The sequence below is a fragment of the Mercenaria mercenaria genome, chromosome 17 (genome assembly GCF_021730395.1).
Source record: "Mercenaria mercenaria strain notata chromosome 17, MADL_Memer_1, whole genome shotgun sequence".
NCBI classification, from domain to species: domain Eukaryota; kingdom Metazoa; phylum Mollusca; class Bivalvia; order Venerida; family Veneridae; genus Mercenaria; species Mercenaria mercenaria.
The window spans coordinates 56,804,175-56,827,558 of NC_069377.1; the positions used below are offsets into that span (position 1 = coordinate 56,804,175).

Consider the following 23,384-nt stretch of genomic DNA (forward strand, 5'->3'; position numbering starts at 1 on the left):
ATTCGCATCTAAGGCTGGAAACTACCAACTGCTACCTAATCGCGCAGCGCATATAACCAATCTTTGTCTTTGTTATCTGCGTGTCTATTTAGCAATCGTTGCGCCGGATAGATTTGTCATATCTGCACTGCGCGATTTAGTTTATAAATAAATTTTCTATATATTCTGTATAAAATTAACAATCCTCTGAGAGCTGTAACACATAGCCAGGCTCATTTAAAAAAAGAATTACTAGTTTTATGTTCTCAAATGGCCTATAAACTACAAAAAGACAACAAGAACAGTAGGTTCATCTATCTTCTAAGTGATATTTTTGTCTGATAGGTCAACATTATGGAATATTTTCCAAACTGACAGCTAAAATGTGTGTAATAAGGTTTGTTTATATTTTTATACATGCAAAAATCGCCTTTAAAATGCTACCAAAATGTCAAGTATAAGTCTGTTATTAAATAAATACAGGAACTGGCTTACATAAAACATAAAAATGCCACTTAAACTGGACAAAATGAGGAATGTTTCTTTTCATCATTATCTGAAACCCGGAAGTGCTGCTTGATTACATATTTAGTACTACTGCCAAACGTTTAGCGCAAATAACAAATGTAACTATTAATGATCTGTAATTTGCGCGTTTGGTGAATTGCATGCAATTAATACATTTCAAATGCTCAATGTCTTGGTATGTATCGTCAACCTTGTCAGTAAAATATCCAGGATTTCATGCAAACTTATTGTAACAAATGGGGCATAAACTGTAAATGTTGATAAAACAGTCGTTATTTGTTATTTCGTAATTAATGACATACATTGCACTCACAAAAACCAGTCACAAATACTCTGCGCCTGTGGGCGTGGAGAATAAAAACTAAACACAATTGCTAAGTACGCAGCTAAACCACATGAATCGCAACACCACCATTAACAAACCAGCATGAAAGTTTTAACTTGAAACAGTTAAATGTAATTACTTATCTCTGTGCGCAATCGCAAAACATCATTTTGCGACAATTAGTGTTTGAAAACAAACGTTAGCTTACTTCTTTTGATAACATTCTAAATTGGTTTCGAGATTCTCTTTCAGTTTCTTTGGTCTTCGTGAAAGTCAGTTTTTTAGAATCTAGTTTACCCCTTTTGAGGTTGTAGAGATAAAGCAGTCGATTCAGCGGACGGATGTCTTGTTGCTAGGCATTGCCACAATGTTGATGCTGTTGTAAACCTTTGCTATGGGTCAATTTTTACATCGTCTGAAAGATTGAACTTTTAGTTAATTTTTCGTAGTACTCGTACATTTCTTCTCTTTCATGCTTTATCCTCAGTACGGCTATCCAGTAATTAAGGCAACACTCTATCAAATTTGGGAGTGTTCCTTTCAGTACCGCTTCCTTAAGAATGAATTTTGTGAAGTTCTTTTTTAAATGTTCAAAGTCAAACTCGCCAAGACACTTAAGAACTCTTGTTATTCACCAGTGGTTATGTTCAGATCTAAAATGAAAAGAAAGTGAGGTATTATATTAGGTATACTTACATGATGTAAACAATATTTAGTATAGTCCGTCACAAAGATGTATTTGTATAGATACAATCTGCTGTACTCGTTCATAAAATGTTATGTAATAACCGTTGGTTCGTATGGTGACATATCAACAAGACAATTTCTCACCATTCTAAAACGCATGATATGCATAAAATCTTTGGCAGATAAAACAAAATTTGCATAGTGATGAAGTGTTAACGTCAACAGAAGAAATCTCAGCTGAAAAGTTCCCCAATTATACCACATATATTTGCAGTTACTAGTATTATAAATGTGAGCCAAAGTTACGCATGTACATCAAAATATCGACAATATAAAATTTCTTTAGATTTCCATATCATATAAAAGTCCTGCAATTCAAGTTGCAGTACATAGAGGTTAATTTGTTGGTAAGAAATTCTAAAAGCAGAAAATAAGATATTCCTCCCTCTGTTTGGTGCATAACAACACTTTTACGCACAGAATCAAATCAACTTTGCCTTGTTCTGTTTAAAACTTTTGATTTTCCACCAACTTCAACTCATTGCAATTTCGTACAAAGGAAAAATTCTCTTGTTTTTAGAGTGTGTAAACCGAGTACAAAACAAAACATACAAAAATTGGATCAGGAGATAAAAAACCCCAACTATTTATCACTTAAAAACCCACACCAGTATAGCACTGCACTTGGTACGCACATGATATTCGATATTCATTTCCTGAGGGATAAACTAAAACAGATTTATTCTAAAGTATGTAAGTTCGATGTAAGGGGATACACGTTGCAACTGCCTCACGGCACAAACAATTATAATGTAAGCATTTAAACAAGGACAAACTTCAAACAGGAAAAAAAGGAAGTTATACATGTCAGTTGGGATGGCTTTATTAAGGGATCAAACAAATCTTAGTAACATATGCTCTGTATTATTTGTTGTACGCCAAGTTTCATTGATATTGGAACGCTCCTTGTAATATAGATTTCATCAATGTTATGATAGGTTTTAAAGTTTTACATTCACCTGTTAAGGTGTTCAAATCTTTCCTTCCAGTTTTCAGCTCTTACAATCGTACCGTCCTCCTCATTCTTTAGCTTCATTCCATAAAAATCTAGCATCATCTTAAAGGATGTTAGAAGCCTCCTCACTGCATCTTCAGAAAGTTTGAGTCTCTGTATATAAAAATATAGGGATGTAATACTGTATTGTTTCTAAAATGGTGCAAACATAGAACCAAGATTGTGTTATAATAAGATTCAATGTGTATGCCATTTTCAGCAATATTAAAGATAAAGCCTGGAGCATGGTTTATACAGGTGAAAGGGACACAACTCATTAGGTTTGCTGGATTAGGTTACTGATAAAATATACTGCTGCATGTACAGATACGTTTTACTCAAGTAAAAGTTTTACTACATTTCGCAAGATACATTTATATTCATTTGAGATAGGAGTTAACTATCTTATCATGTAAATTTGAAGTTACATTTATAAATGGCTTGATAGACTTAAAGTAACACAAAGTTTTATATACACCCCCCCCCCCAACCCCCCTTGTGACTCTCTTATTTGACACAAATAATCGATACTGCCATCAGCATTCCCAGTTGTAAATTTAATCATTTTAAATGTTTTGCCTTTATTTTGTTTACTTATACATATAAATTATATATCTAATGATAAAGCGGTATCTACAACCGTAACACATTTATACACGATATGACAGATGTTTTAACCTAAATATAATAGATGAAAAGTAATTAGTATGCGATCTTCGTGAGTTTGTTACAATACTTGTAGTTGGTGGAAGGTCTTTACATATTCTCAGAAATATTGACTTTTTTGACACCTACGAAAGGGTATATGTCGCTAATTGAACTCAGATTAGGTGTACTTTGTACTTTGAGAATGTACGAAAAACAGTATAACAATTCAATTTGAAATATTACCTGTATTTCATGTGGTTGCAGTTCTTGGGCTTCTCTGTTACAACTTTTCCTTCTGACCGGAAACAACCTGATATGAATATATCGAAAAAAAAAACAACAGTGAGTACAACCTTGTATTATTGAACTCGATACACTGAGATTAATACCAATTGTCGTTTTAATTAAACATACAAGAAAATAACAAACTGAGATCTGTTGATATACGTACTTAAGGTAGCAAAATGGCCTATAAAGTATACCAAAACAAGGACACCCACAAGAAAGAAGCTTCCCCAAAACGAAACTATGCAGAAATAAATGTATATCCAGGGATGTGTAGTTTCACTAAGGCACGTGTATAGGGTAAACCTTTTTGACATCAAAGACTAAACAATCAAATGTAGCGTCTAACTGTCTTTAAAATCTTGTTTCATCAATTTCCAATTCACATGATAATTGATTTCTGATATCTGTTATGAAATATTGTAGCAATATCAATGCGGTTGTACAAGCTATTTCTTAACAATATCTAATTGAATATTTTCTTTATTGCAGATGAATAAGATGACTAATTCATTAGTTTCATTTGTCTTTATCTTAAATGTGCTCTTCATGCTATTATATGACTGTATGAATATTCATAATATCATTTTGTTTGGAAAACGTTTAGCGCCATAAATTCCCGCTTTGGAAGATATCTGAGAGATAATAACAACAACAAAAGTGAACAAATTAGCAACGTTTAAAACTATTACCTTTTCTATAATATTACTATTCAATATGAAGGCAAACAAAATAACGGTGATATAAAATGGATATATCTAACCACTGCATATATTTGCGATTCTCCTCTGGTTTAGTGTAGTCACCCCACCATTGTTCATGTATAGTGTCGATGTAGTCACCTGTTTTAAAGAAAACGCATCGTAATAATTTGCTATTTAATTTGGAGACAAAACGTGATCCCGGATGTGTTTTAGACACACATAGTTATATGTAGACAAATGTTACGAACTATAATTGGAACGTAGCTTTTTGTCCAAAATCATTCGACAAGAGCATTATAACACAACAGTGGTCGGCTTTATTAACCTTTTATCCAAATGTTTTGATATACTATCCAAATTTTTTTTCTCAAAATCATTCAATGTTAACTTTATTTTTTTGTTTTTTCCTTCTTGGGTTGGGTCGCACCGACACAATTACATGTCATATGACGACTATCCAGCTCTGATAGTAGAGAAAGACCCAATTGTCATTGGACTTTTCACTTTATATACCATTGTTCTATATAATATATGATATACAAAACTGTTTAGATCTACACTGCTGCGTTTAGGAAAATGCAGTTTGCCCTTAGAAATAACGGGATAACCGTATAGCTTAAAATAAATGAAAACAAAGTGTAATATTCTTTGCAACATTGACCATGTTCATTAGAAAATACAGGGCAAACTATACAATCATTTAAATTTGTTAGCTATAATTTTGTAGATATGTTTTCTATTTTCTTAAGTAATTACATGATTCATCCTGCATACTGTAATTAAAATTGCTTATAATCTTCAAGTAGTTACCTTGAGGTTTTGAAGGAATTTCATTCATAAAGAATTGATAGTTTTCATTCAGATCCAAGTTGTCTTCCTGATCCTGAAAAGGATAGGATACCGTTTCAATGTTTGATATATCTTTATTGTAATTCTTCTAAGAGGATCGTTAATTTAATTGTGATGGCAGTTTATGAAAATAATGCGAATAACAGAACAGCGAATGTGATGCAAATAAATGAGTATGCAGTATGTTCATAGGAGGTGCACTGAATGCTTCAAATGTCAGACTTAATGAAAGAAAGTCATATGATTTGAATATATATGATCTTTAAATCTAATTTAGACATATTATATATGATGAAATATCCTTATTCTTTAAATCTCATTAGCCTCCATGCTTGATCTTTAATAATATTTTTGTTTTGTGTTATATGTTAAGTTTCCTTCGAAGGATAGTAAAATATTTTGTAATTTATGTATATGTACACAATATGTAAGTAATAAATAACATGAAGTTGCAAAACAGTAATACTCTACAGCTGGAATAATATCTTACTGGATATCCACTTCTGTATTCTTCCGTGTCTATATCAGCTTGCTTTTTCTGAAAAGAGAAACATCAATTAAAAATGAAAAAATCTAAAGTAAATGCTGCTTACATCAGGTTTGAAGAAACTATGACAGTGACTCTGCCTTACCACTTCAGTAAAGTTTTAAAATACTTTTAAGTATTAACGTCACACCGACGCATTTATAGGTAATATGGCGACTGTCCAGCTTTTGATGTTTGAGGAAGACCCCAGGTGCGCCTCCGTGCATAATTTGGGTGGACGGATAGCTCAGTGGTTTGCACACTTGCCTTACAATCATGAGGTCGGGGGTTCGATCCCCGGCAGCTACTCGGGAATTTTCAGAAACGCTTTTCAGTGTTTCCCACCCAACTAGAGGTGTACTGGTCAGGAACCCAGGCAATCCATGGATGTATCAGTGCTATAAATTGGGCACGTTAAAGAACCAGGCTGTCTATTCGAAACGAGCTAGACTAAGTTAGCCGGACAAGCCTATATCTGATTTCTAATCCCTCTGTCGTGGGGGCTTTGTCTCACTCTGTCCCTCTGGTCAGATCGCTCTGTGTCTGTACTAGTAGAGGATGAATTATGCGCCCTGTGTGGCTGCATTTGAACTATGTAAAGCGCCTTTGAACGTGAAATTGATCATGAAAAGGGCGCTATATAAATCTGGTATAATAATAATAATAATAATAATAATAATAATAATTTCATCACGGCTGAATCTTGGTAAGCCATCGGGCCTTGTAAAGCCAGCTTGATTGCTTCCTCATACGAAGAATTCAACGCCTTAGTTATCTCGAACCCACATTGGGGAGGGCAAATGATTCAAAGTTAACGACCTTAACATCTCTGCACAAGGCCCTTCAGTAAATCTAACATTTAAATATCGGGACATAGAATGGGTATTTAATATAACACGGTAAATATAAGCATTTAGTTACAGTACTACCCCGCGTATATAATAAACGTTATTATTATCTCTGCACTCAATAATATATTTTTTGAAACGTGTGTTCTACTGTCGTTGTTCTTAAATTGTAATAATAATAATAATAATTTCATCACGGACTGAAATCTTGGTAGAGCCATCGACCTTCCGTAAGCCAGCTTGATTGCTTCCTCATACGAAGAATTCAACGCCTTAAGTTATGCTCGAACCCACATTGGTGAGGGGCAAGTGATTCAAAGTTAACGACCTTAACATCTCTGGCACAGAGGCCCTGTCAGGTAAATCTAACATTTAATTATCGGGACATAGAATGGATATTTAATATAACACGGTAAATATAAGCATTTAGTTACAGTACTACCTCGCGTATATAATATCGTTATTATTAGTTCTCTGCACTCATAATATATTTTTTGAAACGTGTGTTCTACTGTCGTTGTTCTTAAATTGTAATATGTATATATAGTATTTTAATCTTTTAATCGATTAATCTTTAGAAATATGATAACGTAAGTAGTTGTGTTATTCTATTCAAGAAATTCCATGAAACAGTATTCAAGAACACAGCTCTCTTTCAAGTGTGACTTTGTCTCAGTGTTGTCATTATTTCTGACCTTTTAAGAAATCATCAGTTTCTATTCAATTACCAGTACAAGAAAGACTTCCGCTGTTGTCGGTGATGGTCGGTTGGGTGGTTGGTTTGCGGGGGAGGGGAAAAGGAGAGTTTCACATTCACTATTCCCTATGAACAGACACGATGAAACTAAGTCTGCCATTATTTTTTCTGTCTTTCAAACGGATTTTCTTACATATTTTATTTCATATACCGGTGACGGGAGTGGGTCATTTTAATGTAAATACATAAAAAAGAAATGCCTTCGTCCTTAAAATATAATCGATAGCTGATCATTTTTTTAGAAAACCATGCATTTTAAAAGTCTACAAAGAAAACAAATAACATGTCTCAAACGTATAAGCAATTCAAGGGACGTAAAAATATCTTTGCATACCTTTAAAAGAAATCTTGTTTAGATTTAAGGAAAATTAACACTAAATTAATGTTCTTAACTTACTCTAGTAAGTGTTTCATCATACATTTTTTTCATCATTGTTTCGTCATACGTACTATATCCATGAAAGGAAGGAACACTATACGAAGTATCAACATTTTTGGCTGTTTCAGTGTCCTGTTTAATATGCTGCACATAACCTGTAACAAAGTTTTCAAATTTAGGTTTAAGTCATAAAAAGTAAATCATATTTAGGATTAATGAAAATTCATTTACTGTATATTGCATTCCTTAAGATATTATTTGACTGTCCGCCGTGAGTTTTGTAAATATCTTTAATGTTGTCTGTTACAATTTTTTGTGTAACACTCTAACAAAAGAATGAAAAAATGGAAATTTGTATCGTATTCACATTATGGCTGTATAACTTGTTTTCGTTGTTTTTTGAAATATAACAGCAAAATATATTTTGCAATTTCATAAAGAAAATTGTCACAACGAGCATTAAAAAGACAATGCATTTGTTTTATAAGCACAACAATAATAGCTTTCATCCGTGAACATCAGTTGGTCACTTGTGAAAATGTTACACCTGGCTTTCAATCGGTTAAATATATTTCTATCATACACTGCAAATCTTTCTCGAATGTACGGGAAATCACCACGTTAGACATCACTATTTACAAAAAATGGGCAGTCATTTAAATTACTATACAATACATTATATACATTGGTTCAATTCATTCACATATTCTTACATTTGTTCTTAACAAGTTGATATATTTAATATATATAATATAAGGAACAAATTTCTGTAAAGTGAAAATTACCAAGAAAATGTAAGAGTGCAAGTATCAGGCACAATACGCCTTATGATTCATATTGAAGCTAAAATAATAATTCAATCTTCTTTATTATCTTTAGATATTGTCATATGATGTTAATAATCTGCATAATATCTACAACTTGGTTTGCTTTTGTTGGGTTTAACGTCACACTGACACAATTATGGGTCATATTGCAATTGTCTAGCTTTTCATGATAGAAGAAGATCCAATGTGCACTGAATCAGTCACGAGCGGGTACCTGGGTAGAACCATCGACCTTCCAAAATCCTGTTGAATCCTTTCTCACATCAAATTGTTTTACACTTCAAGCGAGATTTCAAACTCACATAGGTGAGGGGCAAGTGATCCTAACTACTTGGCTACAACGACGGTCCCCTATATTTTCATTGACCGCTTCGGATGCGGTTGGTTGTGGGTTCGCCTCGTGGCCGCGTTATACCAAAGACATTAAAGATGGTACTAGCACCTTCTTCATTTGGTTAGTCCGGTATCAGTATCATGTGACTGGGTAGGGTATCACGTCACCTTCTACCACGTGATGTTCCAGTGGTATTATCCTAGGAAAATAATTTGTTGCAATTACTAAACAGCAAACTAAACTGAAGAATAATGTAGTGACCAGATAGACCTATGAAGAGCAAAAGTAGATATACATGAATAAAGAATGTTTCCTTCATTCATGCTTAACTTCATACTCCATGCTTTTAAATTTGTATTTTCTTCTTTGTATTTCTTCACCTAAAATATAAAAAAGTTTTTTTCAATTGCTTATTTATATACATAATTTGAGGTAGGTTTGTAGCGCATCTAAGGCAATAGCTGGGTAGAAAAGAACACAACTTTGTAGTGAAAATCTCTTTTCAAGGAACAAAAAAGCGATAATTTTCTTATTTCTGAAAGCAAGATATAAGTAAGCAAATTTCCATTTTAGTGTTTCTTTTTTTCATAGATAAATTCCGTAAGAATGTCTGGAAAACAATTCACTACTAGAAACAAGGGAAGTAACACTTACGGTTTTAACATGAAGTCAAATGACCAGTAGAATAGCCAGAAATTAGAACGAGGTAGGATAAATCATTAAATTTGCAACCCTTGCAACTTCATAGCAAATAGTTTTATATTTGTTATATATATAGAATTAGTTCAACATGTCACGCACATTAAGATTGCATTGTATTATCGTTCTGTTTTATTACATATACGAACTAAGATACTGAAGTCGCTTCCTTGCGCACGTCTGTACAGGTCGCAAACTAGTTCTTAAACAAATGGATAAATAAACACATTTAGATAATTTTTTTCCCTGTAAATGATATATTTTTCTGGAGAACATATCATTCTGAATTTAAATTCTACATTTAATCATTATAAACAGTTATCCGTCTACATACACGTAGCTATGCATTAGTGTTGCAAGCGTTGTGTAACAGAAAACAATAAACATGACACTGAAAATGTAGCAACTGTAAGTAGTAAATACAATATTTAAAAAGACCCCTGGAAGCATAATATGTAACAAACCGGTAGACCAGTTTAACCGGGGTAATGAAAAGTTCAACACCCATCATCTTAAAACCGAAAGGAGGCATTTTTTCATCTAAAAAAAGATCTGGTACTGGTCTCATAAACCGTAGGATGTTTTCCGCCACTGTTTTTTTCAGTCTATCGGAGAACTTTGAAATTTAAATTGTTAAACAAGCAATTAGAGACGTTGCTGTTTTGTTTTGAAAATTTATTGAGCAGGATACAAAATATAATTTCATAAACTTTGATATGAGTCTTGTGAAGTTGTTCGTTTTAGAACTATATGAATTATCCGGTAGACGCAAATGACTCCTCGAACTAATGGAAAATATCAAAGAGAAAGAAGAATTTTCAGGCGTTTTTATTTTAATGCTGATAACCGGTCGATACATTTGTTTCATTTTTATCCACACATATACTCTGATTTGTTGTATGTTGCTTTTCAAATGTTGACAGTTTCATATTAACCTTATGAGCCTGCAGTAACCGCATAGAGCTCAAGTTTCGCACACCAGGTTGATATTAGTCAAACAAGTACATACACTGACGAGATATGAAAACGCAACACACATATGCTTGGATATATTTTGTACTACAAAATACATCACCTTGAAATGTTCAACACACACATCTCGATACTCTATACCCATTGTTTTCTAATTTCATCAGCACAACAGACCGCAAAATTAACACAATGGGTTTAGAGTACCGAGATGTGTTAAACATTTCAAGGTGATTCTTTTTGTTGTACAAAATATATTCAAGCATATGTTTGTTGCGTTTTCATATCTCGTCAGTGTAGTGATACGATTAAACAAGAACAAATGTTGAAGTTGAACAAATAACAGCAATAAACTTATACATATAATTATTAGTTACATTATTGAATATGGATTATGTCTAGTATTGCGAATTTGACAGAGAGTAGAAATTCCACCTTTTCAAGCATAAACAACGGGCATTTTATGCAAAAGTTTAGGTGTTGTTCCACTATATGAATGCAAAACATATACATTTACTTGCCTCCTCTTCAATTATCTTTTTGTCTTCTTGGAGAGTTTCTACTTCTTTACTGAGATTCTCTACCTTTTTACTAATTTCATTTTTGCTTTCATGGAGAGTTTTCACTTCTTTATGGTGATTGTCAATTATTTCTACCATTTCCTCAGAGTCCTTCTTCTGTAGTACTTCCTAAAAAATCAGACGAAAACGTAAGTAATCACGTGCTTTGCTTTCACAACAGGCTTCCAGACGAACGTCTGAAACAGTTGGTACACTTTTCAACTCTTATTTCAAGTATTCGTCAATATTTAGCAATCAGTCTTCATTATGTAAATAGAGATATTACATTGTTTCAAATGTATGAATACAAAATATTTGCAACCTGTCAGGTAAAACCTTAAAAGACAATGCAACTTTTGTGTATGTTTACGTACAGAGTATATTAACTGTAGATCTAGCTTTTATTGCATTTTACAGTCTCGGTTAAGCGCGTATTTAATTGCGCCTGTTTTTATATTCTATTCTATTCTATTCTATTCTATTCCTTTAAATCGGACAGAAACGTAAATGCACTACAATGAAAAGAATTCTGAAGCAAGGTACGAAGCTGTATTACATACATGTACATCTTTCAGATCCTGCTCTGCTTTATCTTCTAATGCTTGCAATTCAATGTACTCCTCGGTATCCTCATCACAGGTAGATTTATCTAATGCTATAGTTTCTTGCTTCTTCTCCAATGAGTCTTTTACAAGGGATTTATATTCAGCTGGTTTAAACTCCAAACCTTTTTTTCTGTAGACTTGATAAAAAATGAAAATAAACTATCATGTCTTAAAGATATAACTATTATACTGCATTCGGAGAAAACTAACACTTATTTGACATCACTTATTAAAACATTTTTAAACTGTTTGAAAACATTTCACTGAAAAATAACTTAACCATATATTCATGGTTCATTAAAGGTTTTCCAGCTATTAACAGCAGGTCTCACGTGGTGCATAACTATTTTCGATTTCTGGTTGTCACAAAAACACAAATGACCATATTCTGGTAAAATAACTTAATATGCTGGTTTACAGTTTTGCATGAATGCTAGAAAAACAGTGATAATCCCGCATTTTGAATTGCTTATATTGCAGTATCTGTATTATGCCACAAATACAAGTTTTTTCTTAGAATATTATATTATTTATATTCTCATGTGTTAAAATTCCGTTTATTCGAAAACACTTGGTACTTGTAAAGTGAATTGTTTTTCTGTTCGTACATAATTTGTATTGAACCATTGTATCTATGCTTGACTTAAAAAATATCCAACTCACGTTTTTAAACATCCGCTAATATATTAACAATATCGTAAATACTGTCGTATCTGCTGAATACCCTATTAACTTATATGACATACCACATACAATGCAAATGTGAATTAAACATCAGTGCTTCGAACTACTAATGCTGCCCTATTAGCTTACTGCATAATGAAAATGTACGAGCTATGGACATCTGAGATAAAGCTTGATCTTACTATGTTGATAACCTACCATTTGTTCACTCCAACAATGATACGGTTAAAAGAAAACACCTGCATTAATGATTAATTTTTCAGCATCGGTATAAGGTATAATATTTTGTATAAATAGTGAACACGTAACATTTGATATACATATACATTTTAGGTAATGTATGAAATATTAAATGTAATGTTAGTTTTGTAGGATCTATATTCCAATTATGTGCTGATATATTCAATATGATATACTCAATAGCCCAGTGGGCAATAAACTGAGTATGGAAGTGTTAAAATGTCATTTACCATGATAGGGTTTGCCTAGAAATAACGAGAACTTACACTAGTACCACTGATCCTTTCCAACATTTCTTGCAAACATTTGCTCTGACTTTTACATTGATGATCAGCATCAATAGCGTTGTGTATCTCAGCAGCAATATCTTTTGCCTCTAAAACCTTGGCTACGATTTGTTTGTATTCTTCCGGTTGGTATTTTATTACAAAGTCGTTCTCTTCTAGCTAAAATGATAATAAGTTTCAATATACCTACTCTATTATTTGGAACGATTTACCTTTTAATACCTTTGTTATTCAATACGACTTTTGTAATCTGCACGACGAAAAGATTTCTTTTCAATTTGATTAGACTACCCTGATGCAATCTAACGCTCTATACTTGGAAATAAAAACCACCATTTCCGCTAAGACCTGTTTACATTCACTCTGCAACTGAATTTAAATTGAACATATCTAATCTGTTTTCCATGAATTTCATAATTCACATTATGCAATATTTTTATGTATATATAATATTCATTTGTTTATTTTGTCATTAGTATAATATTTGCTTCCCGCATGACGGCTGCATGATAACTGATTTCAAGTGTTTATTTATAACTTTCTTTCAAATGTTTATGTTGTTCATACCAGTTTTGAAACGAAAAATCACCCTTTAAGCTGTAGTAGTCTTGGATTATTTGTTTGGGTTTAACACTATTTCAGTTATGTAACGGCGGGCAGTTACCCTAACCAGTGTTTTTGGATTCTGTACCAGTACAAACCTGTGCTCCGCAAGTAAATGCCAACGTCCCCACATGAAACAGAGGTGGAGGACGTATCATTTCAGACACATATGTCTTTAATCAAATCGTCACGAAAAACATACGTCTCGCCCGGGGATCAAACTCACGACTCCGCGATCCGTAGATATGTGTTCTCCCTATTGAGTTAAACAGGTTGGCGTAGTAGTCTTAGGAAGATTTTCTGTTGTAATTATTATTCACCATATCAATTGGTGACAGGATAATTCAACCGCTATATGAACCAGATACTTTCAAATTGTCAAGAGTACGCTGTCAGATACCTTTTAGTTCAACATTTCATCTATTTCTCTTCATTAGTTTATAAAAAGGATATCAAACTGCTTTCTGACATGAAAGAGACTGACATTATGCCATTTCTGAACGACAAGATTCGAGTGCCAATATTACTGCATAACTGCAGAGTTATAAGATTAAATCAAATGAAATATCTTACATCCTGTAATTCTTGTATGGCCTCTTTATAGTATTCTGTGTCGGATATGCCGAGACATTTTAAAAGTTTTCTCGCCCCTTCTAGCACCAGCTTTGTTTTTTCCTCCACCATTTGGTTTTTCGAAGAATGCATCACTTCATTTCTGGAGGTTATCAACTGCAAAAACAAAGGCCTTGTTCATCCTGGTAATTCAGACTTACATTATATTAATTACTGGTTCATAGATTCTTTTGTCTCTAAATTTTTGTAATTATATTTAATTTGTGTATATTTCAATTTCTAGGAGCTTAATGCCGATGGGAAGTACTTAATCTACCGTTATGCTTCAGTGTACAAGTGCTTGCATTTCGTGGTGAAATTATTTCTTACAGAATCTACTCACCGCCTCATAATACGCTATAGAACCATCCGGAATAAATATTTCACAACTTCTCATTATTTTGATTACTTTTGATATATCAAGATCGTCTAGAGACCGTACCATAGCTATTCGCATACTTTGATTTTTCAAACTAAAGTGATTTTTACAAGTGCACCGGTTACGATAAAAATGTAAACAACGGACTCTGTCTATGAAACTTTGAAATGAATGAATGACAGTCGATCTTAGTCATAATACTGATTGACAGTGAATGCTAATGACTCCATGTGTTGCAGAAAGGTATTTAGTTTGTAACTGTAATTTCCCATTAATTGAAATTCTCTCAAAACTGGTAAAATAATTACTTATATTTGGACAAATCTTATCGTCTTTGCCGTTCGGCAGCTGCAAAAAGGGCAAATATAAAATATTCAGTGTAAGTAATATTTCACTGGTACTGCCAGTTAGTAAGTTCATACTCTGAACAACACGTCAGAGAAATTTGGGCAGATTTGACCAATTATGACGTTGGCAGCATTAGATTATATTTTTTCTTTACACAAAAAATGCCGTTAGGCAACAAAGCGAATACGCCGATAATCCGGAGTTCACCGATTATTGTTCCAGTTCACGCAGTGTAATCCAGCAATTAAACTTCATAGCTGTTAGCTACTGCTGTTATAGGGAAGTGGTAGAGTGTCTGCCTTAGGTGTGAGAGGTCCTGGGTTCGAGTCCCAGATAGAGCTTAACTATTTAGATTCTGCTGAAGCATAGTTTTTCTGTTAATAGACTGTTCCAGATGTTCTAAATTTTTAGCACACAGTATCATGGAGCAGTATTTAGCAATCCAGATCAAAGTTGAATGTTAAATCAAATGCACCCAATTAGAAAATATTGACTATATTATGCCCCTTTGATGTTTATGCTCTCCATGTTCAAGAAGAGTTACATGTCCTTGATCAAAAAATTTTCGTTATCATGAAAATATTAAATGCTCATAACTCCGCACTTCTGGTTAAAATATTGTCTATATTTCTGTTTTTGAGAAATATATGGACATTTGTCTTCATTTCAAAGCTTTTTAACTTCAAACCTATGATTTGAAAAACTTAGGTACTATCTCTAGATCGTCTAAATTTTGATATCTCTTTGTAGTTTCTCCCTTTTCCACAAACATGTACAAGGTTGCAACCTTCCAAATTAATTTGTTTTCACCATATTGATTAATTACATCAGAACTGTCCAAGTTTGACTGGGACAAATCAGTCTGGGCTTGCATAAGTGTCCATTGATATTTAAGTATTCTTCTGTCTATGTGTTTTTTGACAAAACTATCCATCAGTTCTCTGCATTTTTCATGCTCACATTGCCATCTTATTTGACCTTTCTTCTGCGTCTTTAATTGCATGATACTATTTAAACGTAGGCAACAGAAAAATTGTTCCAATGTTTCATCGGGAATGTCTTTTATGTAATCCCCGAGTTTTTCGACTACACATTTGCACAATGCATTCCTTGTTGTGTTAAGTGCAAATACACCCTTTAACCAGTTTTGGAACTCTTTGTTGTAAATATCAATTGGCATTTTGATATCAAGCTGAAAAATAAATATGGCATGTTTGTTAACTAAAAAAAAAAGGAAATCCACAGCACTGACAAACCTATCTAAAAACACGGATAAATATCCAACAGGAAATGCAACATATCAAAAACCACGCCTCCCGAAACTGCAACCTAAAGCACGCGGATGTGCACATGACCGACCAACACACATGTAAGCAAGCGCAGAAGCACGCGCACACGCACACACATACGCACACGCATACGCATACGCATATGCACACGCACACACACAATTTAGATAAAAGTTATTCCCGCCAGGTGAACCCCTGACACACAATGGCAAACAGAGCGCAAGTTGTGTATGTCACTAAATGCTCTTGTAAATTTATATAAAAAGAAAACCTTTAGAACCAAAAACTCATGTTTTCAATGCCATTGCAGTAGACATACCCACAAGGAAAACAATATAAAGCAATATCACAGCTGGTGCAAACATAATGATTTCTTGTCTTGATTACCTAATTGATAAATATTTACGCACTTTCAAATGCATTGTCTGGTACAATAATCATTATAGAGAAAACAAAACATTTTTGTATAAATGGTAATCAATTAACGTCGCTATCATAACAATAATGAAAAAAGTCATATAAATCAAATTTATCTTGCCTGTCTCTTTATATATAATAATTATAAAGATATGGTAAATTAATTTTAACGTAAACGTGCAATTATCTGAATACAACATAACTGTGTAAACTCAAATCATTATGTTATATCCATATACTGGCGAACTTTTTCAAAATCTAAACGTGTAATACTATGTACCTTATGTTAATATTAAGCTAATGCACATTACATTAACTGCACTCGATACATGTAGCGCCGAATGAAAACATTTTGATAAAATGTTGATAACGGCCGCCTTGATTAGGTTCTCTGAGCCAAGGGCAAAGTAACTGACTGATGGTCTGAAAAAAAAGAAGTAACTATATATAACATGATCGCTGAAAAGCATATCACTTAACCAATCTTTAACACCTCATAGATTTAGTACTACAGATCTATCAAACCGCCTCGGTAGCCTAGTGGTAGAGCGTCCGCTTCGAGTGCGGGAGGTCGTGGGTTCGATCCCCGGCCGCGTCATACCAAAGACGTAAAAATGGTACTAGCAGCTTCCTCGCTTGACGCTCAGCATTAAGGGGATAGTGCTAGGACTGGTCAGCCCGGTGTCAGTATAATGTGACTGGGTGGGGTATCATGCCACGAGTCTACGGCGTGATATTCCAGTGAGGCAGCACTATAAAGTTGGGCATTGTGCTCACTGCTACAAGTAGACACCGTCGTTTATATGACTGAAAAATTGTTGAAAAGACGTTAAACCCGAACACACACACACACACACACACACACATGCACACGCACACACACAGATCAATCAATGACACAAATAATAATCCTACATTGTATTTATCCATGCCCCTGCATGGCACCAGTTTAAGGGAAAAGTGAGCTAAATGTATGATTAAAACTTTGGTGATAGGTCATTTCATCTAAATGTCAATTTGTAAGGTAAATGTTGGAGAGATCTTTTCTTGTTTTATATATGATTATGTAATATGCTACATACAACATTACTTTTAAATTTGAGCTTAAATAGTGGTTCTGACTTTATTTATTAGACTTTTGCAATTTTCAGGTGTCATATAATATGCATGTATTTGACAACTATTTCACAGTCAATAAGTTCTTCACGCAGAGATCCAATTATACATATATCAATAGCTTGATATGTTATGAGGACTGATTTAGACAGACTATACGGGAATTAGATAAAATATAAATTTAGAAATGCTTGAACAAAAAAGTTTAAAATTATACAAGTTATTAACTAGTATTATATTCAATCTTCAATGTTATTAATTAACAACCAACATCAAGTTTTTAATTGTTTTTCATAATTCAAAATCTAACTTAAAGGTACTATCTTTACGGCTCAGACCAAATTGTGAATGTCAATGACTTCGAATAGCGGTGTGGGTTCGAAATCTCGCTCGGGTGTAGATGTTTTAATGTGGAGAAGTCATCTACTTGGTTAATTAAAGTTTCTACCGAGGTGCCTCCTATGCCTGAAATGATATTTGATGCTAAATGGTTTAGTAATACCGATGTAGTGAACAAATTACAGCAGACACGCTTGTGCTGGAATTCTTTGAAAAAGGTTAATTATTACGTACATTTTCTACCAAAAATTGATTAGTGTTTAATTATAATACCTATTGGTTCGTTTTCATTGATAATTTTGATATTAGTACGATAATATCTGTGCTAAAATAGTTCATGTTGCGGTAGAAATAGTGACATCGTAACCAGAAATGTAACCGTTGCGACCTTAATATTTACCTTTCAAGTTTACATGGTTTTGACACTAGCAACACAGTTTCACTTTTCCCTATATTTCAAATGATAATGCAAGCACACGTGATTTTCAATCATAATTCCAGATGAAGTGTTCTAAACATTTTAAGCGTTAATAATTGTTTGAATGAATGGAAATTAAAGATAAATGTTATTTATTTTGAAAATAAGATCTCTTGAAGCTAAATGAAATGGATGGCCCTATATCGCTCACCTGAGTACCATTCAAGTTTGGACATAGAGCACATAGGCATACACATTAAATATCATCAGGATAAACATTTTCTAGTAACAGTCCCTTTTGACCTAGTCAGGGCCAATTTCCATACCAAGCTTGAGGGTCCTAGGCTCAAATGCTGAATTTTTATACTAACATGACGACTATTCCTTACCCTGGAAGACTTAAATAACATTTAAAACCAATTTCATTAGATGCTGCTGATATACATTCATTTACATAAAATAAAGGGAGGTAATTTGTCATAAATTCAGTCAAAAGTTATCTTCCCTGATTGTCCGAGTCCATTTGATGGCACAAATGACATTTCAAATCAGTATCTTCATTGGTTACTGAGATACACCTATTTTAACTTGAAACAAAGGGAGGTAATTTGACATAAAATCAGTCCATAGCTATCTACCCTGATTGCCTCAGTCCAACTAAAGACAATAATGAAATTTCAAATGAGTTCTATAAATATTTACCGAGATAAATCCATTTTTATTAAAATCAGGGGAGGTAATCAAACATTGGTTATGCATGTAGAAGATACAAAGTACAAGCCTATACAACAATATATTAGTTAAGTACTCATATCGATAACTGTTCAATTAAGAGTTATCTAATATGACTATTTCTTACCATGGAAGGCATAAATAACATTTCAAAACAATCTCATTAGAAGCTGCTAAGGTGTATTCATTTACATAAAAAATAAAGGGAGATAATTTGTCAAATATTCAGTCAATATGTATCTTCACTGATTGTCCAAGTCCATCTGTTAGCAAAAATTTCAGATCAGTATCTTCATTAGTTACGGAGATATACCCATTTTAATTTGAAATACAGGGAGGTAATTTGACATAAAATCAGTCCATAGTTATCTACCCTGATTGTCTCAGTCCAACTAATGACAATACTGAAATTTCAAATAAGTCCTATAAGTACTTACTGATATAAATCCAGTTCGATTACAATCAGGGGAGGTAATCAGATATAATTAACTCTGGAACCTACGATTGGAGTTGAAGATTTGTTATGGAATCAAAGATTTATTGTTGTTGAAGATATTTTGGAAGTTTGTATCAAATCAAACCATAAATGAAGTCTCTATATGGTTGCAAAAGCCAAAATAGCAAATTTTGGACCTTTAAGGGGCCATAACTCTGGAAGCCATGATGGAATTTGGCTAATTCAAAAAAGGAACCAAGATCTTGTGGTGATACAAGTTGTTTGCAAGTTTGGTAAAAATCAAATCATAAATAAAGCTGCTAATGTGCAGACAAGGTCAAAATAGCTAATTTTTGCCCTTTCAGGGGCCATCACTCTGGAACCCATAAAGGAATCTGGCCTGTTCAAGAAAGGAACCAAGATCTTATAGTGATACAAATTGTGTGCAAGTTTGGTTAAAATAAAATCATAAATAAAGCTGCTATTGTGCAGACAAGGTCAAAATAGCTAATTTTGGCCCTTTCAGGGGCTGTAACTCTGGAACCCATAAAGGGATCTGGCCAGATCAAGAAAAGAACTAAGATCTTATGGTGATACAAGTTGTGTGCAAGTTTGGTAAAAATCAAATCATAAATAAAGCTGCTATTGTGCAGACAAGGTCAAAATAGCTAATTTTTGCCCTTTCAGGGGCCATAACTCTGGAACCCATAATAGGATCTGGCCAGTTCAAGAAAGGAACCAAGATCTTATGGTGATACAAGTTGTATGCGAGTTTGGTTAAAATAAAATCATAAATGAAACCTCTATCGTGCAGACAAGAAATTGTTGACGGACTGACGGACGCACAGACGACGTACGACGGACAAAGGGTGATCACAAAAGCTCACATTGTCACTATGTGACAGGTGAGCTAAAAATAAATCTATTCAATACATTTTAACGGCAAGATACGAGATATTGTAAATATTCCTGCTGTCATGATTACTTACATTTTTAACTTACGATGGGGTGCAATGTTGATTGATATTATGCTCATATATTAACCCTAATATTTCATTTAGGTCATAAACGAAATGACAGTGAAGCTGTCAAAAACCAGAAATAAGAGAAAATAAGTAACCATGAGCTCTGTGACATATATAGTTTTAGCTAATTTTGCATATATATTAATACAATCATCAGCAATGCAGACTTTTTAAGATAAGGATAAAATCGAAATGAGCTGAAAATTCTTAAATTTCTATATTTTCTTCTTTTAGCATGAAATACCTTTAGAGGGGCATGTACTTTAAACCTGTTTACAGTTTTACTTGAAGGGACAGGGACAGGGACAAAACATGAGTGTTTAGCAGCTGAAACATTTAATGGCATGAAGTATGATGAACTTCTGCAGTTCAATAAATATAATCTGTCCTAATAAAAAGGTATACTAAATTCACAATTATTGTGTGTACTACAATCGGAAAATAGTAAACTAGAAATAACATAAACAAGAAAAACGTAAATAATACCCTAAATTACTTTTATGCGGGCTGTTTCCTATTATATCGTATAGAATTTCCTGAATCAATTACAGTGCTTTAGGGTATAGCGGATTTTAGGGTATAGAGGATAGACCGATAAATTTTATATTTAGACTTAAATTTTTGTATAAATTTTCATTTCATTCGTTTACTGGAATGCAAACAGACATTCTGACATACATTTTAAATATTTGCTCGTTGCATTCTTTTTCATATCTCATCAAATGTAAAATAAAGCTATCCCCTATAGACTAAATCAGTGTATATGTAAAATACGTCAATGAATGAAAAGTATTTGATAGAAATTTAAAAAGCGAATGTTTTTGAAAAGAGAATACATTATTGTTCTGATTTATAGTAAAAAAATCTTGGAAAGTTTGTTAATATCTGGAATTTAAACTAATAATGGAAAAAATGGCCAAAGCTATCCTGTACACCCTAAATCAGCGCATATATAAACAATGGCATGGAGAGAAAAAACACATGGATTTCTATTAAAAGCTGAATGTTTTGAGAAGAGTATAGGTTTTCTGTCTGATAAACTGAAAAAAAGCTACTAATTTTCATTTCTTTGAATTGGAATGCAGGAAAAATTAGTTAGCTATCCGCTATACCCTAAAGCACTGTATAATATTGTAATCTATTCCTTGAAAATTGAGTCTCTTAATACTTTACACTGCCAAAAAGAAGCAAATTACCGATTATTTCCTTGCTATAGGATAACCGTGATATGTGATGGATTTTAAAGACACGTGTTTATATTTGTGTGCATGTGTAAAGTACATCCAATGCGTGTATACATTTGTGCGAGTGTGTGAAGTACATCCCTGTATGTAATTATATGCGTCTTTTAAATAGTCCGCTAAACCATAGGTTTAACATGTCTATAACAAGCGAATATGTCTAAATGTGCAATATTCTGAAATTTGACATTACATTTAATTACAGCAAAACTTGGAAGTAATTAAGTAAAAGGGTACTGCAATAATAATAATGATAATAATGATGATGATGATATAATAAAATACAAGTAATAATAATAATAATAATAATAATAATTACATTATTGAAATATAACTTACCTTCATGAATTAACGTTCCATGAACAAGATTATAAACAACCTTTACGTTTAACTTTTTTTCTGCAGATACGTGTACTTGAATAATGCATAACTTAAAAAAAACCCGAAACCAATAACTTCCCAAGGGCATGTAAACTTCGTTAGGCCGACATTGTATAATTTTCTACACGAGGTCAAAACGAGGTGATCTAGTTTGTACAAAAATACTTCCTTGTTGTCGTGCACATTTCTGCATATATTAACATGTATCAAAGTAACGAATATGAATGTACATTTTGTTTACAAGTGTACTAATTCTAAACTTTTTATTAAGCACATATTTAAGACTGTATTAATGTATAGGTAACAAAGCATATCCGATAACCATATAATGCACAGACACTTGGGGTTCGGACCCCCATACACCCCATTATCATCCGCCCCTGGTTAAGTCTAGCCTATAAGTACATTTTTTTAAAACACGCTGAAATGTTACAAAATGCGTTTTATGATCGTCACCTATGCTCAATACATGGTAAAATGCTAAAAAATATTGGCTAGACTTAACCAGGGGCGGAGGAGAATGGGGTGTGAGGGGGTCCGAACCCTAAGTGTCTGTGATATAATGCACTGAATAAAATATAAATTACATTGAAATATGGAAAGCTGGAGCTGTCTTTGTGTGATTCATTTGTTGTGTATGACGTACGTTTGTCTTCATTCATTATATTATGTGTACGTATATTTATATGCTATGCACTCTTTATGCTTCGATGTTATATTATTAGAATTATCATCATATAATGTACTTTTCATGTTAAACTATGGTCAATTAACAATTTTTTATATTTTGTAGTTTTTATAGAATAGTAATGAATAGAACAAAGTACTGGCAGTGTAGATTTCAAACTTAACTACATTTATTGCATGAAATATTTTTCTTTTATTTAATACGTTCTGCTTATGTTTGAATGGTATATGATTTAATGAATTAAATAATTGTTAAAATCATTCACAGTTTGAAAGCTAGTTCAAACACAAAAAAAGAATATATAGTTGTGTGTAATATAATGATACTTTTAAATACATGTAATGGATCTACTGATGCAATTAATATGCATTAACTATAGCCACCTGACACAATTTGTTAGTAATGTATGCATTAATTATATATTTTCAGAGTGTATTGCTGTCTTTGTTATTGCTCATAATTATACATGCATGACCTTGCCTCAAGTTACTGAAAGATAGTTTACAACGTGAGATTCACACACTGTGATAGAAAAACATATATTAAATATTAAAGAAGAAGTACATGAATTATGTAATGTAACCAT

At 33.0% G+C, this 23,384-nt stretch overlaps 2 protein-coding genes and 1 long non-coding RNA gene across 4 annotated transcripts; all 3 read right to left on the reverse strand.

The window, feature by feature from the left end:
- Window positions 1-288: 288 nt before the first annotated feature.
- Window positions 289-9,090, reverse strand: LOC123535696 (opioid growth factor receptor-like protein 1). Of its 2 annotated transcripts, XM_053528263.1 has the most exons (8): window positions 8,699-9,090; window positions 7,588-7,724; window positions 5,550-5,597; window positions 5,021-5,093; window positions 4,270-4,348; window positions 3,465-3,531; window positions 2,539-2,687; window positions 289-1,485 (listed from the first exon to the last, which is right to left on the reverse strand). In XM_053528263.1, the coding sequence occupies exons 2-8, from the start codon at window positions 7,621-7,623 to the stop codon at window positions 1,464-1,466; spliced, it is 474 nt and encodes a 157-aa protein (XP_053384238.1). In that variant the 5' UTR covers window positions 7,624-7,724; window positions 8,699-9,090; the 3' UTR covers window positions 289-1,463. The 2 variants fall into 2 exon arrangements, with proteins under 2 accessions (XP_053384238.1, XP_053384237.1); XM_053528262.1 differs by lacking the exon at window positions 8,699-9,090 and having other exon boundaries at window positions 7,588-8,000.
- Window positions 9,091-10,920: 1,830 nt separating this feature from the next.
- LOC123537014 (uncharacterized) lies at window positions 10,921-15,473 on the reverse strand. The gene is made up of 6 exons (XM_053528264.1): window positions 15,436-15,473; window positions 14,333-14,411; window positions 13,951-14,106; window positions 12,754-12,933; window positions 11,519-11,700; window positions 10,921-11,087 (listed from the first exon to the last, which is right to left on the reverse strand). Exons 2-5 carry the CDS (start codon window positions 14,384-14,386, stop codon window positions 11,647-11,649), a joined length of 444 nt encoding a protein of 147 aa, XP_053384239.1. The 5' UTR covers window positions 14,387-14,411; window positions 15,436-15,473; the 3' UTR covers window positions 10,921-11,087; window positions 11,519-11,646.
- A 32-nt stretch (window positions 15,474-15,505) lies between these two features.
- LOC128550104 (uncharacterized) lies at window positions 15,506-22,418 on the reverse strand. The gene is made up of 3 exons (XR_008368062.1): window positions 22,069-22,418; window positions 16,703-16,845; window positions 15,506-15,908 (listed from the first exon to the last, which is right to left on the reverse strand). It is a non-coding gene; the product is annotated as an uncharacterized LOC128550104 (long non-coding RNA).
- Between the last annotated feature and the right edge of the window lie 966 nt (window positions 22,419-23,384).